The sequence below is a fragment of the Lissotriton vulgaris genome, unplaced genomic scaffold (genome assembly GCF_964263255.1).
Source record: "Lissotriton vulgaris unplaced genomic scaffold, aLisVul1.2 SCAFFOLD_3545, whole genome shotgun sequence".
NCBI classification, from domain to species: Eukaryota; Metazoa; Chordata; class Amphibia; order Caudata; family Salamandridae; genus Lissotriton; species Lissotriton vulgaris.
In genome coordinates this window covers 128,134-145,105 of record NW_028242236.1, presented here as the reverse complement: position 1 = coordinate 145,105, position 16,972 = coordinate 128,134, and the positions used below count along the sequence as shown (strand labels likewise).

Genomic DNA, 16,972 nt, shown 5'->3' with positions numbered 1-16,972 from the left:
GAATTTGGTTGCTTGCCAGGCAGGCACACGTCAATGCAATAATCTCGGCTACCTGAGCGGAGTGTACTCCTTCCAGGCATCCAGCTTCCACAATTCCAGAAATTGTACAGACAGCGTAAGCTGCTCTCAACTGCCCAACTTCGTCTCTTACACATGTGCCATCGACAAAGAGAATTTCATCGGGGTCAGTCAGTGGCTCATCCACGATGTCGGGTCTCGGTTTGGTGCATAGTTCAGTCACATCAAGGCAAACATGGTCTGTACATTCATCATCATCGATATCACTTGGGAGTGGCATCAAGGTAGCAGGGTTCACAACAGAGCATCTCTTGAGGGTCACGTTCTCTGCAGCAAGGATGACTTGCTCATAGCGCGTGAGCCTGCTGTTGGTCAGATGCTGTGTTTTGGTCCTGGTCATCAACAGTTCAACAGAGTGGGGCACGTACACCTCTAACGGGTGCCCCATCACGATGTTCTCACAACGCTCAATACTGACACCTGTTGCAGCAACGGATTTGAGACATCCGGGCAACGCTGCGGCTACTGGATCTAAAGTAGCCGAGAAATAGGCAACTGGTCTACGGGCATTCCCATGAATTTGGACCAACACAGACAACGCACAACCTTCTCTCTCACAACAGTAAAGCAAGAATGGTTTATCGTAATCAGGCATTCCCAGAGCAGGAGCACGACACAGGTCCTCTCTCAGCTGCAGGAACGCCATCAAACAGTCTTTGTCCCATGGTACCGGATCACTCACCTCCTTGTGCGTCAGTTTTTGCAAGGGTTTTGCTTTCAGTGAAAAGTTCGCGATCCACTGTCGGCAATAACCCACCATCCTGACTTCTCTCTGCGTTTTAGGCGCATTCATTTTCATGATCGCCTCTATTCTGTCTGGTGACACTTTTCGTTTACCCTTCTCTATTCTGTGCCCCAAGTACTGCACTTCTGTCAGACAGTACTGCAATTTTCCCGGGGACACCTTGTGCCCATTTACAGCTAGGTGATTTATCAAAGCAATGGAATCCTCCCTGCAAGCTTCTTCTGTCTCAGACGCTACAAGGAGGTCGTCTATGTACTGGACCAGAACTGACTTCTGGGGCAGCACTAGACTTTCAAGATTTTTCTTCAATAGCTGGTTAAAGATCGATGGGCTTTCTGTATACCCCTGGGGGATACGACACCATGTTAATACGCGATTTTCCAGCTTAAAAGCGAAAAGGAAATGGCTATCCTCATCCAATGGGATCGAAAAGAAAGCCTGGCAAAGATCAATCACAGTGAACCATTCGGCTTGGAACGGTATCTGAAACAATATCACGGATGGATTCGGTACCACTGGACAACATGAGACAACTATGTTATTAATCTTTCGGAGGTCCTGCACTATCCTAAATTTCCCATTTGGTTTCTGCAAAACCATAATCGGGGAGTTACATGGACTACCCACGATTTCCTTCAATATTCCCTGCTTAATCATGGACTCGATCACTGGCTTTATGCCTGCAATCGTTTCTGGAGTCAATTTATATTGGGGTGTTCTTGGAAACTCAGCTTGCGGTTTCACTACAATTTTCACTGGGTCCACTCCCTTAACCAGTCCAATCTCTTCCCCAGTGAAATCCCACACTTCCGGTGCCACAGTCTCTCTCAGATCCCATGGGAGCTCATCCACGGTCAAAGTGGGATACAGCTCCACACATATTCTTGAATTTGCGACTTTGAAGTCAGCATCGTCATCATTGGTCAATACCTCCATTCCTTGTGGTGTGCAGTATATCGTACAATTTAATTTGCACAAAAGGTCTCTTCCTAACAGGCATACAGGACTAGAATCGCAGACCACAAACTGATGCTCATCGCTGTATTTCCCTATTTTCACCTGCACTGGTTCTGTCAATGGGCTAGTCATTCTCCGGTTTGCGACCCCCACCACTTGTATGGTCTCTCCTGACATGGGCATGGGCAGGCCTGGAACTGCGGCTGATCTTATCGTGGATCGAGTGGCTCCTGTGTCCACTAGGAATGTCGTGGGGCACCCTACCACTTCGGCCTCAACGTAGGGTCCCCTTTGGTCCACATCTAAGGCTGCCCCGAGGGTACAGTCTTCTCTTTCCACTCTCTGTCCTGTTAATGGATCGACGTAATAGCATTCCTCTCCTCCTAAAAACAGAGGCATCTGTCTATATGTCTTACCCATAGTCCCTACTCTAGGTGGTTGAGGGAACTGGGCTCGTGGAGGAGGGGTCCCCCCTTTGAGCACCTTTCCTTGGTATGGCGTTGCCCCTCTCGCAGGCCTACTCTGGACCTCTTCCTCCTCTACCTCCTGTTCCCCGATTTCAACGTTGTAGGGACACTCGCGTTTCCAGTGCCCCACCTCGTTACACTGGTGGCATCGAGTCGTTTTCTTCAATGCGGCTATATCCACCCTTGGTCTAAAGGTGGAGTTCTCCTCATTGCCGTTGCTCTGGCTATACTGTTTCTTACCCCCAGTTCCTGTTCCCTGCTGCTGTTGCTGCTGTCCACCCTTACCAGCTGCCTGCATCTGCACCACCATCAGTTTCTCTTTTAGCTTCTTTGCCTTGGAGTCTATCTCATCACAGCAGTACCTGGCATATCTCAGGATTTCATCTAAAGGTTTATTTTGCCAACAAATCAAGTGCTGCTGAATCATTAAACTAATATCCGGTCTTAAACCCAAAACGAATTTAGACACAAATTGCCCTATATCCTTAGGATCCATTACATCCAGTCCGCTATACTGTTTAAACGCCTTCAGCAATCTCTCGTAATATTCGTGAACTGTCTCTTTGGGTTCCTGTCTAGTGCGATCTATTTTGACCCAATCTATGTCCTGCATTGGCACCTTGTCCTTTAGCCAGGTCATCACTCTCTTGTATTTAACCATTACTGTCTCGGACGGCCCATTAGTCCTTGCATCTCTCTCTGGCTCTGTTGTGGGCCACTCAGCGCTAACCTTACATGCTGTCCACAAGTCTCCTGGTACCACAATGTCAAACAGGGTGTTCAGATCTATCCATAGGACTTTTGAGATTTTTACAAACCTCTCCACTTGCTTATACCACTCTACTGGGTTCTCCCTCAATTTAGGGAAGGAGTTGGTAAAAGCTGCCAAGTCCCCCCTGCTCCATGGCACATGTACATAGTTCCCATTTGCAACCTCACGCAAAGGGTATGCCTCTATTCTCTGTAATCCTCCCGGTGTCATACCAAGCATGCTTCTCCTGACGGTCCCCTTCTTGGACCACCTTTCTTCCCATTTATCCAGTGCCCTCCACGTCCTTATTCCCGTGATCAGTTCCCTTATGTGCGTTTTCAATCCTATTGTTCTTCTCTCATCTAAGTCTCGATCTGAATAATGTAGCCTGTGGTTACCCTGTAATGCTTTGGTCCTTGACAGGTCCACCATATATTTGCCTGCTAGTTCTACTAATTTCTCATGGATTGTTCTCGCCTTTCGAGTGATGTCCTTTGCCATGAACAGTATTTCATCCTGCTCATACATATCCATTCTTTCTAAAGGCAGGGTACCATCCACCATGTCGTCCAGATCTGACTTTAAGCTGGCGACATCGAGTCTCTTGGCTTTTATCTCAGCTCGCAATGTGTCTTTCAAAGGGGGTTCACTGGTCTCTCTACCATCCCAACTCCGAGCCCTACGCTTGGGCTCAGGAGAGTTAAGGAGAGTCCTTCCTTCCTCCCATCTCTCTAGGTCCCATGCTCGGCCATCCGATCTTGGAAGGTGATGGAACACGGGCCTGTTACCCCCAATCTTATTTTGTCCACTCTCTCTTTCTTCTCTCTCTCCACGGCAGGTTTCCCTGCTATTCTCCCTCCGGTCGCCATTCTCTCTCTGTCTAGTGTCACTTGGTATCTGGTATGATCCTTCCCGGTTCCCCATATCCCCTGGACTGCGTTCTTGTCCGTAATCACAGGGGCTATGGCGAGGCCTCTCGCAACTCCCGTTCTGTTCGCCATTGCCAGGCACATAGTGGGTACACTTAAAGCTGTCTCTGTACTCCTGCGTTCTCCGGTCTCCTTCACTGTGTATTGGGCGAGACACCCCCCCACACTCGGGGCCCCTGTTTTCCAGGTCTGACCTCCCTCTTCTCCTGATAGGGCAAGTGTCCCCTCTCCTGTCCTGTTCCTTCCCGTCCCACTCTGGACTGCTTTCGCCAGCCCCACAGTGAGTCCGGGTCCTGCTATCCTGGCTTTCCCTTCCAGCTTCCGCGGCAATGATGCTCTTGTGAGCCTCCACTGCCTCGTCCCATTTCTTCATGTACTCACTTAGCTCCTGGAAGGATTTTCGTCCTGATCCCCTCAGATCCTCCGGCCATCTAGGGCCCCCCGGATCCCCTATCGGATCTACTGCTGTATGTACTGGGGTGCTCCAATCTCTCGGTCTTGGCAACTGACTTGGGGAGTTGATCGTATCGTTCCTCCTTGCCATCTCTGCTCTTTCCCTGTCCCTCCGTACCTGTTCCTCCCCTCTAGCTCTTTCTGGGTCATAAATCGATACTATAGGACCTATAGTAACAGGTACTTGCAGGGCATCTGGCAGTGCGTAGGATGTGGCACACTCCGTTTCTGGCACTCTTTGTACCACAAACCTCCCGACCACCTGCTGCACCTGACTAGATTGGGACAGTTCTTTCTTTGCAGTGGGATCCCAATCGGAAATGGGAAGTGGTCCATGTTCCCCTATGCAGCCCCCCCCTTCTCCACTGGTCTCTACACTTCCTGGCTCTTTGTTATACGGGGGTGGCCTATCTGTCAGTAACCTATTTATCAGGCTGTCCTCTGTCTCGCTCTCTTCATCTTCTTCTAATGGACTTTTGTTTCCTGGCACTTCTAACACTGGGTACAGTTTATTTACTTCAATGTTATGCGCTCTCCATCTTTTAGCATCCGCATCCCATTTGGCATCCTGCACTGCTCTTACCGATCGTTTCACCCTTTCTTGTCGTCTATTCAAGTTCCTCTCGTGCGCTGCCCTAATCCATGCATTGAGAGCTTCAAACTGGGTCGGTCTAGGCATAGGTCTCATTGAGGTCATGACCGCTTTCAATCTGTGTAGCACCTCTAATCTGAACGTCCCATACTTTGGAAACGTCAGTTCCTCATTTCCCTCTGTAATCTTACTCCACTCTGATATCCACATTATTGTATGGAGCCCAACATTTGCCGCCATATAATAAGCCGGCGTACCCTCCAGCGGGGCTTCTTCCCCTTCATAAGATCTCCGCCTCTCTCTTTTAAACGCCGCTCTTAACCATTTAAAACACTTCATAATTATACGCACAATTTCCAGCCTCACTATTCTGTTTACTTCCCGATGACAATCCACCAAACCTAGCGCGGCTCTGCTAGCTGGCCTATCGCAGCGCGGTCTTGCTCCGGCCGGCCAATCCCAGCGCGGCACTTTCTGACGTCACTCGTCTCCGCTTCGCAGCAGCACCCCTCCTTTCTCAGCTCGTCTCCCGGTCATGCATGCGTCCCATTCATACTCTGGAAAAATGACTACTTCCGACCAAGCCGTCCCTTTCCTTGACTGTACGTCCACAGTCTATCTATAATTGTCACCACAACTGACGAAACGTCCTCCGTCTCTCTGATAGGTTGCTTACACACAGTAACTTCCGCCCAGCGTCCGTTACTCATACACTCTTACGTTCCCCCTATCTCGGTCCTGCGGGCGATCAATGGTACCTCATGACCCCCTTCACTCTGGTTGACAATTACTCTGGATGTCCGATACACCAGAACCACTTAAGCTCTCTTTGAACTTAAGATTTTTACCGGTTGCGCGCGCTCACAACCTGTTCCACAGATACTCTACAGACATTCAACTCCGCCAGACATTACAACATAGATACAACACAAAAACACCGCAATCTAACACGCATGACCCTTTATACTCACTCTCGACCGATACTGCTGCTTTTCTGTCTCACGTCATCCGGATCTTCTTCGGCGGGCGGCTCTTCCGATCATCGATCTCTAGGGGCCTTGGGGTAATCTAACCTGGCCTAGATCACCTTCCTCAAGAAGGCAACCATCCTCTATAGCTACCAACTGCGGGGGCGGGATTTTGATCGCTATCTTATCACCTTTGATCTAAACCCCGTTCTGGTCGACTGAATCTTTGTTGCCTGTCATTGAGGGTAGAAGGTGCGTCTCTTTCCAGGTTAGTTCAATCAATAATGGACTCCGCTCGGAAGAACCACAAACAACTTCTAGCTTTCAAGGATTTATTATAAGGTTAGGGTAAGTTGCAAATACAAGCATCTCAGAATGATGTTCACCAGATATATGGGTACGACTACATACATGTGCTCTCTGAAAGCCCTCAGACGAGCAAAGAAAACTACCAGGATTAATTCCAGAATTAAAAGAGCTGCCAGCATAGACACGTATTGTGCTCTCTCAGTCATTTACAGCCGGATAAAAAGGGTCAGGTTAGGCTGTCCCTACCCTGTTCTGGATGGTATCCCTACTTAACAAAATCCCAACCTAACAAAAGGTGTCAGTTGCGAATGACTTCCAAGGAAGATCACCCACTCTTAGTCTCTAGGTGAAAACCTATGATCTCCAGTCATGACCCCTCTCTGCCTACCCATCCACTCTCTAAAGGGTCCTCAGGCATCTGATCTAACTCCACCCAGGGGTGCTGTCCCTAATACCAAAACACAATAACATTTGAGACGCCCCTTGTGAGACGCCCCTCACGTGGTGTTGCTTCTGGCTTTTTCCATGATGATCCTCATTGGGGCCTCGTGCGTTAGAGTTGACCTTGCTTCTCAGACTCTTCTCCGGCCCGCCGATACCCCCCAAACATTCCTAAACCCTCCTCCATGTCTGTTTCCTTCTCCTGAACAGAACCCTATTCATCCAATCTTTAATTGGATCCCTCCTCACACCCGCAGACAGACATTCGCAGCTAGGATCCCATTTCTCATAAACTTCTAACAGAAGTTGCAACATTATGTCTCGGCGCCCTTGGCTCCTACTAATACGTGTAAATCAAGCATGGTTAAACAATTCAGGCCTACAACATTTCTCATAGTGATTATATTCTTCAAATCCTTTCATTAATCAATATCTCGTGTTAATACTCTACTTTAGGATTATATAAACACATCTATAAAATATAAACCTATTGAAAACATAATTACTAAATATCATTTAGTGCAATCCACGTTGTGCAAATGAATACCTTTCCCAACCCTTTCAGCTCTGGCCCTGAGGCCTACTGCGTTCTGTGTTTGCAGCATGTCATTCTTACATTTTAGCAGCTACACGACATGGATTCAGGATTAATCACGTCTAATAAGGTTATACATGTTCACACATTTCTGCATTAGTTCCACTTCTACATAAATCTCTAGATTAACTACACATGTCAGAGTATAGGTGAATATATTCTTGGCACCCATGGCATTTGTCTTCATGATTGTGCGTACTACGTGTAAGTGTGATGCACTGATACAATTCGTTCAGTTTACGCTCTCTCAAGGGTGACGTAGATGAGACAATTGCAGGACAGGGTTGGCCGTACGGCTGTCTTAGTGAACGAGGGGGCTGGTTCCACTGGTTCTGCTGAGCTTTGGAGTCGATTCTTGGGTTTAGCTTTGCTGTTGTTGGGGATTCAGTTAAAAGCTTAAACGAATAATTAAATCTTTCTGCATGAAGTTACTCTGACAAAAGGCACCATAGTGGTGATTTACGCTTTTGATACTTCTCATGGAACCATAGCGCCAGAAACTATAATATATGTCTTAATGATTTAACTCACAGCGTCATGGTTTCCCTCCTCTTCCTTTGACAGGCCCTGGGTGTGAGCGGTGCCCAAAGGACTGGCTGCTCCATGGAGAAATCTGTTATTACTTCTCAAAAGTCAAAGAGGTTAATACCTGGAGCAAGAGCCACGAAGACTGCTCTTCAAGGAGCGCGCGCATGCTAGTGATAAAGGACCAGGAGGAGCTGGTGAGTCACTAGTGAAACAGGACAAGGTACAGGCAGTGCGGGGTTAATGATATTGGACCAAGCAGGGCTGGTGACACGTCAGTGATACATAAGACAGCAGAGCTGGTAAGACATCAGTGATGCACAAAAAAGCAGAGCTGGTAAGGTGTTGGTGATATATTCGAGGGTCTTAAGAGCACTAGACCTGGGTCCTTTGCAAACTGTGCAATAGGACTCAAGATCTGCTGCATTGAATAGACCCAACTAACCTGAAACTGGCCTCTGGATGCCTATGTTCCCCTCGGGAGGGACCTTGTCTCACTGGCCCCGCTGGACTGCTATTGGAGCAGGGCCTCGGCTCAATGTAAATGTAAATGTAAATGTCAATGCAATTGGCTGGTCACTGTCTAGAATGAACCAGGGGTGTTAGACATGGACAGGAACGTGGTTCGAGCGTACCCCAGTGACTGAGATGAATTCGAGAATTTGAGATGGCTGCTTCTCACTACTTACTCCGCTCACAGGAGCGAGTGGGGCCAAGTTTGCCCAGAAAGAAGAAGTATCAATTGGACTGTGACTGGTTCCCACTTAGAACATGGTTGTACCAATGATCCAGACTTTGGAGTGCCCATTCATGCATTCATAGCCATGAATAACCTTGAGGCCTGCTCATAGTTTTCTGTCCTCTGGGGTCGATGACTTCTCTCAGTCTCATGTATACTCGATTGCGGTCATTTTTCACCAATTGTCCGGTCATGCAAAGTTATCAATTCCCCATGAGTGGACAATGGTTGTAAGCCAAATGTACAGAAAACCACACATTTTCTGCAAGTGCGCTTGCGTAAGTGATGCCTATATGTGTATATGAGTATTCATTACTGACGATGTGTTTGTTTTGCATGTTTGTGTATTTGCTAGTGCATCGGTGTTGATGTTTCATTTGCATGTCTATGGTTGCTCATGTGTAAACCTCCCTGAATGCAAGGTCTGGATCACAGCACCTTTGTTCAGATCAGTGTGTGCTCAATGACAGGGCCCCGGCTGTGAAGGGCAGGAGGGTAGCACTGCCGTCCTGGTGGCCGCAGAGAAGGGAAGAATACAATTCAAAATGCCAAAACAGCCAACCTTGGATCAGGCACTATAGCTTCCAGTGCCATCTTGTCAGTGCCTCCGTCAAGTATAAATGGGGGGACAGAGGAAAATGTGTGTTAAACAAGCATTGGCAATGCCAAGCGGTCTCGCCATTGGGATCTTAAATGCATTTAGCTATGCTAGCATTAGCGGAGTGGGAGCGCGACACTTAGCATTTTAGCTGATGTCTGTGGAGGGCTACTGCAGCCTCAAAAAGCGCCTTCCTTATTGATACGCACTTACCCTGACTTCTAATGCTAAAGTGATTCAGCACCCACGCTAATGTGCTGCATAGTTAAATACATATAAGATCCTAATGGCGAGATCGATTGGCATTGCCAATATTTTTGAGTTTTAACTATGCTAGCTTGCTACACCTCAGATCTTAAAATCATGCCTTGCCACTTTTCAAATCTACCAGCTGCCACTGAATACATCATAACCATACACAATACTACGCAACAATTATGTATGAACGTTCTTATCGCATATTGCTGCCTCCTAAATCCTCCATTGATAATACGGTTGTACTGGGTGTTAGGAGCAATCAAGCACTCCCTTAATTTAAAGTGCATTTTTAACTTAACGCTTCCAATGCTCATTTCACGTGACATATGAACCAATGCGCTTTAGACACTGAATATTCTACACATACTTTAAAAAAAATGTTGTGTGTGAAGATCTGTCATTTGTCACCCAAAAATGACATGCAGGGAGGGTAGCCTGGGTTGAAATTAAGAGTACAGTGAAATGTGTAGGCACAAACTCGCAGGGAGAAAAACCTAATTGGAGGGCAGCTTGCTGAGCACCTTCTGTTTTAGCCCCGCACCTGGTTTTTAAAATACAATGGACAGATTTACAACAAACTAACACAGCATGGTGCAGCAAGTAATTTCGCTGTGCCGTGCTGCGCTAGTTTGGAAAGCACAGAGATGTGACATATTTACAAGAATATGTTGCATCTCTGTGCTTCCCCCTGCGCTGGCGCACAAACTGCAGCCATGAGCCGGCACAGGCACCCTTGCACCATGGTATCCAGAATGTCCAGTATAATGGGAGGATTTGGAAGGCCATCAAAAATATTTGGATATTATATTCAGAAGTATCTTCCAAATATAATGATTCAAAAAAAGATTGAAAGGCATTAATAATATCAGAGTTGGAGTATAATAAAGTATTTCTATGTTCATTTTGAATAGGTACAATATTTTTCCTTTCTGATTTAACTTTTAGATAATTGAACATTTTACGAGCTTTATTTTAGCCCCCATGATATTTAGATTTAATTTTGAAGGAGGATGTACGTGCATCAACAGTAGTCAGTTTATTCAGTGTGGATTTGGCTTTGATCCGTTTCCACTGAAGAGAAGGGGATTTAGAAGTAAAATAAGTATATTCAAGAATCTTAATATGTTGTAGAGTGGAGAGGTATTGGGAGTTCAATATTCTTTTCTTTTTAGCAGTGTAAGAAATTGTAAGCGCCATAAATGAAACTTTAAAAGCTTCACAATTGTTGTGAACGAAAGTGTAAATAGATTAATTACATTGAAAAAATCTTAAATAAAAGAGGTAGCTTCCAAAATAAAATTCTGATCTGATAATAAGGAAATCTCCAATGAGCATGTTTGGTAGTATTCACGGGTAAATCAAAAGAGGATAAAACAGGGGCATTGTCAGATATTAAAATTGAACCAAATTTTGATGATTGAATAGAAGAGAGTAAAGATTTGGAGACTAACATATAATCAATTCTAGACATAATATGATGAAAGTTAGAGAAAAATGTAAACTCCTATATATCATGGTTACAAGTTTTCCAGACATCGAAGAATGGACAAGAGGCAATAGCAGATTGGAATGCTTTATCAGAGTAATCAGGTTTAAATTTACATTTAGATTTTCTATAAGAAAATGGGTCCAACCAAACATTGAAGTCACCTGCAGAAATAATATTAGGATTAGTAATGGAGGACCGTTTTGTTTAACATTGTGCCAGAAGTCAGGATCAGATTTAACAGGGCCATAAATATTGAAAAAATGAATTTGTTTTTTAAAGATAGCGGCATCAAGCAATACCCATCGTCCATTCCTATCACATTTAATTGATGATATTTTTATATTTAACGATTTATGACCTACAATAGCTACCCATTGACGCTTAAGCTTGAGTGATTCAACATCATTACAATGAATTTCTTGTCAAAAAGCAATGTAGCAATTAAGTTTTCATAAATGTGAGGAAGATAATGACAAACTGACGCTTTGCTGACCAGAGAGCACTCTGCTGGGGACTTACTTGTTTTGCCTGACATCCAACAGCTCGCGGAACCCGCTCCGCGGGTCCCGCATCGCGCTGTGTGAACCTCTGCAGCCCGGAGATAGGAGGATCAGCTGGGGGAGTTTGCTGTCGGGGCTGCGAGCGGCGAGCGCTCAGGAGGGACTTCAACTCCCAGGAGCGCCTGCCTGCCCGGAGGACCAACACCTGGGCCGCTCTCCCCGACCCCTCCCACCCTTTCACCGACCGTTTTTAAGCAGCATTTCCCTGTAAGCGAGTGGGACGCTTTGCTGACCAGAGAGCACTCTGCTGGGGACTTACTTGTTTTGCCTGACATCCAACAGCTCGCGGAACCCGCTCCGCGGGTCCCGCATCGCGCTGTGTGAACCTCTGCAGCCCGGAGATAGGAGGATCAGCTGGGGGAGTTTGCTGTCGGGGCTGCGAGCGGCGAGCGCTCAGGAGGGACTTCAACTCCCAGGAGCGCCTGCCTGCCCGGAGGACCAACACCTGGGCCGCTCTCCCCGACCCCTCCCACCCTTTCACCGACCGTTTTTAAGCAGCATTTCCCTGTAAGCGAGTGGGACGCTTTGCTGACCAGAGAGCACTCTGCTGGGGACTTACTTGTTTTGCCTGACATCCAACAGCTCGCGGAACCCGCTCCGCGGGTCCCGCATCGCGCTGTGTGAACCTCTGCAGCCCGGAGATAGGAGGATCAGCTGGGGGAGTTTGCTGTCGGGGCTGCGAGCGGCGAGCGCTCAGGAGGGACTTCAACTCCCAGGAGCGCCTGCCTGCCCGGAGGACCAACACCTGGGCCGCTCTCCCCGACCCCTCCCACCCTTTCACCGACCGTTTTTAAGCAGCATTTCCCTGTAAGCGAGTGGGACGCTTTGCTGACCAGAGAGCACTCTGCTGGGGACTTACTTGTTTTGCCTGACATCCAACAGCTCGCGGAACCCGCTCCGCGGGTCCCGCATCGCGCTGTGTGAACCTCTGCAGCCCGGAGATAGGAGGATCAGCTGGGGGAGTTTGCTGTCGGGGCTGCGAGCGGCGAGCGCTCAGGAGGGACTTCAACTCCCAGGAGCGCCTGCCTGCCCGGAGGACCAACACCTGGGCCGCTCTCCCCGACCCCTCCCACCCTTTCACCGACCGTTTTTAAGCAGCATTTCCCTGTAAGCGAGTGGGACGCTTTGCTGACCAGAGAGCACTCTGCTGGGGACTTACTTGTTTTGCCTGACATCCAACAGCTCGCGGAACCCGCTCCGCGGGTCCCGCATCGCGCTGTGTGAACCTCTGCAGCCCGGAGATAGGAGGATCAGCTGGGGGAGTTTGCTGTCGGGGCTGCGAGCGGCGAGCGCTCAGGAGGGACTTCAACTCCCAGGAGCGCCTGCCTGCCCGGAGGACCAACACCTGGGCCGCTCTCCCCGACCCCTCCCACCCCTTCCACCTCTTACTACATCAATCCAATACTACTCCCGCAGCGCGGGAGAGCGCGCGGGAGAAGCCCGGGACAAGGGCGGGACCGTCTGTGGCCGTCCGGGGCCGCAGGAGGCCGAGCAGGGCCACCCATTTAACATTTATTCCTTCCCAAACTGTGTCTTTTATCTGGTTTTAATATTGGATATTTTAACTCTGTGGTATATATCAGGTATATTCATTTAATTGTCTATTGAAACCCGTGAAATCTTCGATTTTTGAAAACTTTCTTTACAAACATGCCCCTAAGGTCGGGTAAAGAAAGACAGGTTCAGGTCTCCACTTCCAATGGCACTTTCACCGGGACTATTGATCAATTCTTTACACGTTCTACTGCCGTTTTGGAAAAGGAGATAGCCTTGGTTGAAAAGCGACTTTCGCTTGACATTATTACGGGTAAACGTTCCTCACTTGGTAAGATCAGTGCGGACGTCCCCCCAGTCCCACTTACATTGTTGACTACAAATAGTAACGATATTAATGTGGAGTCGTTATTGTTAACTGCTTCCGATAACTATTCTGTGGAGGTAGTGGGGACTAACCAAGAAAGTGTCTATAACACTGCACAAGGCAACCAATCGAATGGTGGGACTATTGTTTTAGACCTGGTTAGTGAGAAATCGGGCCTTTCGGACTCGCCCAATCTTAATGTCAGTACTGAACATATGGATTCCACTTTCAGCTCACAACACACATCTCCCCTTAACCGTGGGAAACGTAAAAGGGTAGATTCACCTAACATTGATGTACAAACTAAGGGTGCGGAAAATGTTATATTATCTTCCCCGCAGCCACCTAATACTAATCTGATTGTCCATCCTGAGGAATGCAATCCTACAATTAGTATCTCTGAAGAAATTTTTCTGGCCAAGACTGAGTTACTACTTAAATCACTTCTTCTACCACTTTTCGAAAGGACTAGATTGTTAAATGATAAAATGGATGCCTTGGACAAATTGGTTAAGGATAATATAGAGTCATCTAATAAAATCCTTGTTGGCTTAGTACCAAAAGGACTAAATCCCCTTGTCCCTCCCACTAGTATGCCTAATACTGCGGCCAATTATAATATAGAGACCAATAGTAATCATGGTAATAACAGCAAAAATACCTCCAAAGCGGGGGCATCTATCTCCAAATCAGCACAAAATAAAACAGTACCAGTTCCCAAAAAAGTAACCATGGCAAATTCAACTGGGTTAAAGACTGCTGTAAACTCGCAGAATCAGAGAAACTCAACTCCTGCACAGAATAAGGCTTCAAGTCATCACCCCAAATTTATCCCTAGGAAGCAGTGTGTTAATCTCCCTCCGGAATCAGTGCCGTATACTATTATTTTAACTGGTGTGGCTCCCCTTAGTAACGGCACGAGAGAAACACACAAGGATCTTTATAATAAGGTCACATTTTGGCTTAACAAAAACCGTCCACTTCCCCCTGATTTAAAACCTGAAATCCTTAATGTAAGGAGGGTGGATTGGGTAGGCTACGAGAAAAAAGACCTTGAGGGTGACTGTGTGGTTATTAGTTTTAGAGAACCATGGGTTGCTGAATTCATCGGTAGGGAAGCAAGATTTGGACGAGTTGGAGATGTGCAAACACTATCACTGCATTATTTTTATCCTACCTTATATGCTTCTAGACCTCAATCTCCAATCCGCCACAACAGAAGGGATAGATTTAGAGGCAGATTTCAACCTGAAACTCCGATCTACCCAATGTTTTATCCTCGCCTTGCAAATCGGTTTGCACCATTGTCTGGGCTAGAAGGTGTAGATTGACAAAATGTAGAATCTGAATGCTTAGATAGTGAGGTTGTAGTAACCCAGTCCCCAAATAATTTGAAAATCCCTGGAATGGAGATTGCTTTAGGAACTATTAATGTAACACAGAGGGAGGTAGAAAGGGATATACACCCTAACTGTACACCTAGCTCCTTGAATATAGTAGAAACTATGAGTCCAATGGTACCCTTGGGAGAGCAACCACCTCATATTTTGAAAGTCCTATCATGGAATGTAGCGGGATTGAGGGGGAAATTGTCAGAGGCTGAGTGGTGTTCCTTTATAGATTTACATGATATAATTGTTCTGCAGGAAAGCTGGTCTATAGAGCCTATTTATCGAGCTGGCTATCTTAACTATTATAAACCAGCCTGCAAAGGACTGAAGGGACGTCCATCGGGTGGCTTGGTCATCTGGATAAAACAATCTTTAGCCTTTGCAATAACAGACCTCCCTACTGTGAGTAATGATGTTTTGGCTTTGAAATTATGTGGTGTAAACAAACAGGTTTTTTTCCTTATTAATATTTACGCAAGAGGGTTACCAGGAGGGAAGCCCGCGAGTGTGATAGCTGACCTGGATTCTGTATTAAACAGTATTAGTAGAGATAAATGTGTTATGGTGGCAGGGGATTTTAATTGTTCTTTTGAACCTTTTCCTAGCCTTGTCGATGGGGGTTATGGGGAGATTGACCAGTTATGGAACATACCTCATCTAACTATTCCACCAGTTAAAAAAGTCACTGAGGCTGCTATGCAGTGGTTAGGTCTGTGCCTTGACTGGAATTTGCGTGCAGCAAATGGTAGGACCAAATCAGATACGATGGGAATGGTCACATTTGATAACTCCCTGCACTCTAGTCGCATCGACTATTTTCTGTTAAGGTTAGAATATTGGAAACTATTGGAGGATATGGCGGTGGTCACGAGACCTGAAAGTGACCACAATCCCCTGGTCGTTAAACTATTATTGCAGGAGGGTTTGTTTTTGGATCCTGCAACTAATATTTATACGGCAGAGGCTGGTCTTACGAATGATTGTAGAAGGGTAAGATGGGCCAGGTTACTAGATAACCCCTCTATTATTAATAAAGTTGCCGATGAGGTTAGAACTGCAATAAATCTGATAGAACCCTTACTTGAAGAAGGAATCTCACCCGATCAAATTGGGGTGATTCACGAGTCTCTTTTTAATAAAATTAAATCTTTTTTTATTGAACCAGTTAAAGGAAGGATAATAGTGCAATCCAAGTCTAAGTGGTACGACAAGTCTTGTCGTGCCGCCCATAGCTCTTTGTTATCCGCTATTAAATCTAAAATAGCCAGGGATATAAGGTTGGCTAGGGCAAACTACAGGAAAGTACTTAAAGAGGCAAAAACCAGATGGGATGACCAGCGTTGGTTGGATCTATACCAGGCTAGCACCTCATCCAACCAATTAAAGTTCTGGGAGGTTGTTAAATGGGGTGGGACGGGTGATATGCATGTTCCTGTTAATTATGTTCCAGCTGAGCAATGGGTCAAACATTTTGAGGCACAGTTTAGTGTCGCGGAACGGATCTCCCTTAATAATAGGGAAGATGCCAGCGTACAGTTTTCTGTGCCATCTCATGATCACATTGTTTTTACCAAATCAGAAGCTATCACCGCCCTTAATCAAGTGCAGAACGGTAAAGCCCCAGGTATGGACTGTATTCCTGCGGACCTTTTTAAGTATGATCAATTGTATTGGGTCCCGTATATAACTCTTCTGGCAAATGCAATAGCTAGAGGGACTGAGATTCCCATCTCATGGAAAGGGGCAGAGATCCTGCCCGTGTATAAAAAAGGGGACAGAACAGATGCAGGGAACTATAGACCCATTAGTCTTATAGATGCCCTTCAAAAGGTTGTTGCTCGGATGTTGTTAGGGAAAATTCACATTTGGATGTCTGAAGCTGACATTCTGTCTCCTATGCAGGCGGGTTTTAGGGAATATACTAGCACTGTTGACCAGATATTAAGATTCGTTATGATTTTCTGGAAAACTGTATTCCTGAGAGGTGGCACGATATATGCTGCATTTGTGGACCTCAAATCAGCTTTTGATTTGGTCCCAAGAGCAAAGATGTGGTTAGCCCTGAGAAGGATGGGTGTGCCTGCCGCACTCCTTGATCTCACAATCAGGATGCATGAGGGAAACTTTGCCAGGGTTAGATGGGGGCGGCAGGGTCAGGTCACAGACACCTTCCCCGTGACACGTGGAGTGAGGCAGGGCTGTGTCCTGGCTCCTACCCTGTTTATACTTTTTATTAACCAGGTGGTGAAGTTTCTCACAGACATTC

The 16,972-nt window shown here is 46.6% G+C and overlaps 1 protein-coding gene across 1 annotated transcript in view; it reads left to right on the top strand.

The window, feature by feature from the left end:
• LOC147669016 (killer cell lectin-like receptor subfamily B member 1B allele C) overlaps positions 1-16,972 on the top strand; it is a 156,898-nt gene that overhangs the window by 60,632 nt on the left and 79,294 nt on the right. Inside the window, exon 5 of the mRNA XM_086948282.1 lies at positions 7,850-8,007. Within this exon, the coding sequence (XP_086804408.1) occupies positions 7,850-8,007 (158 nt within the window). The remainder of the gene's footprint in view (positions 1-7,849; positions 8,008-16,972) is intronic.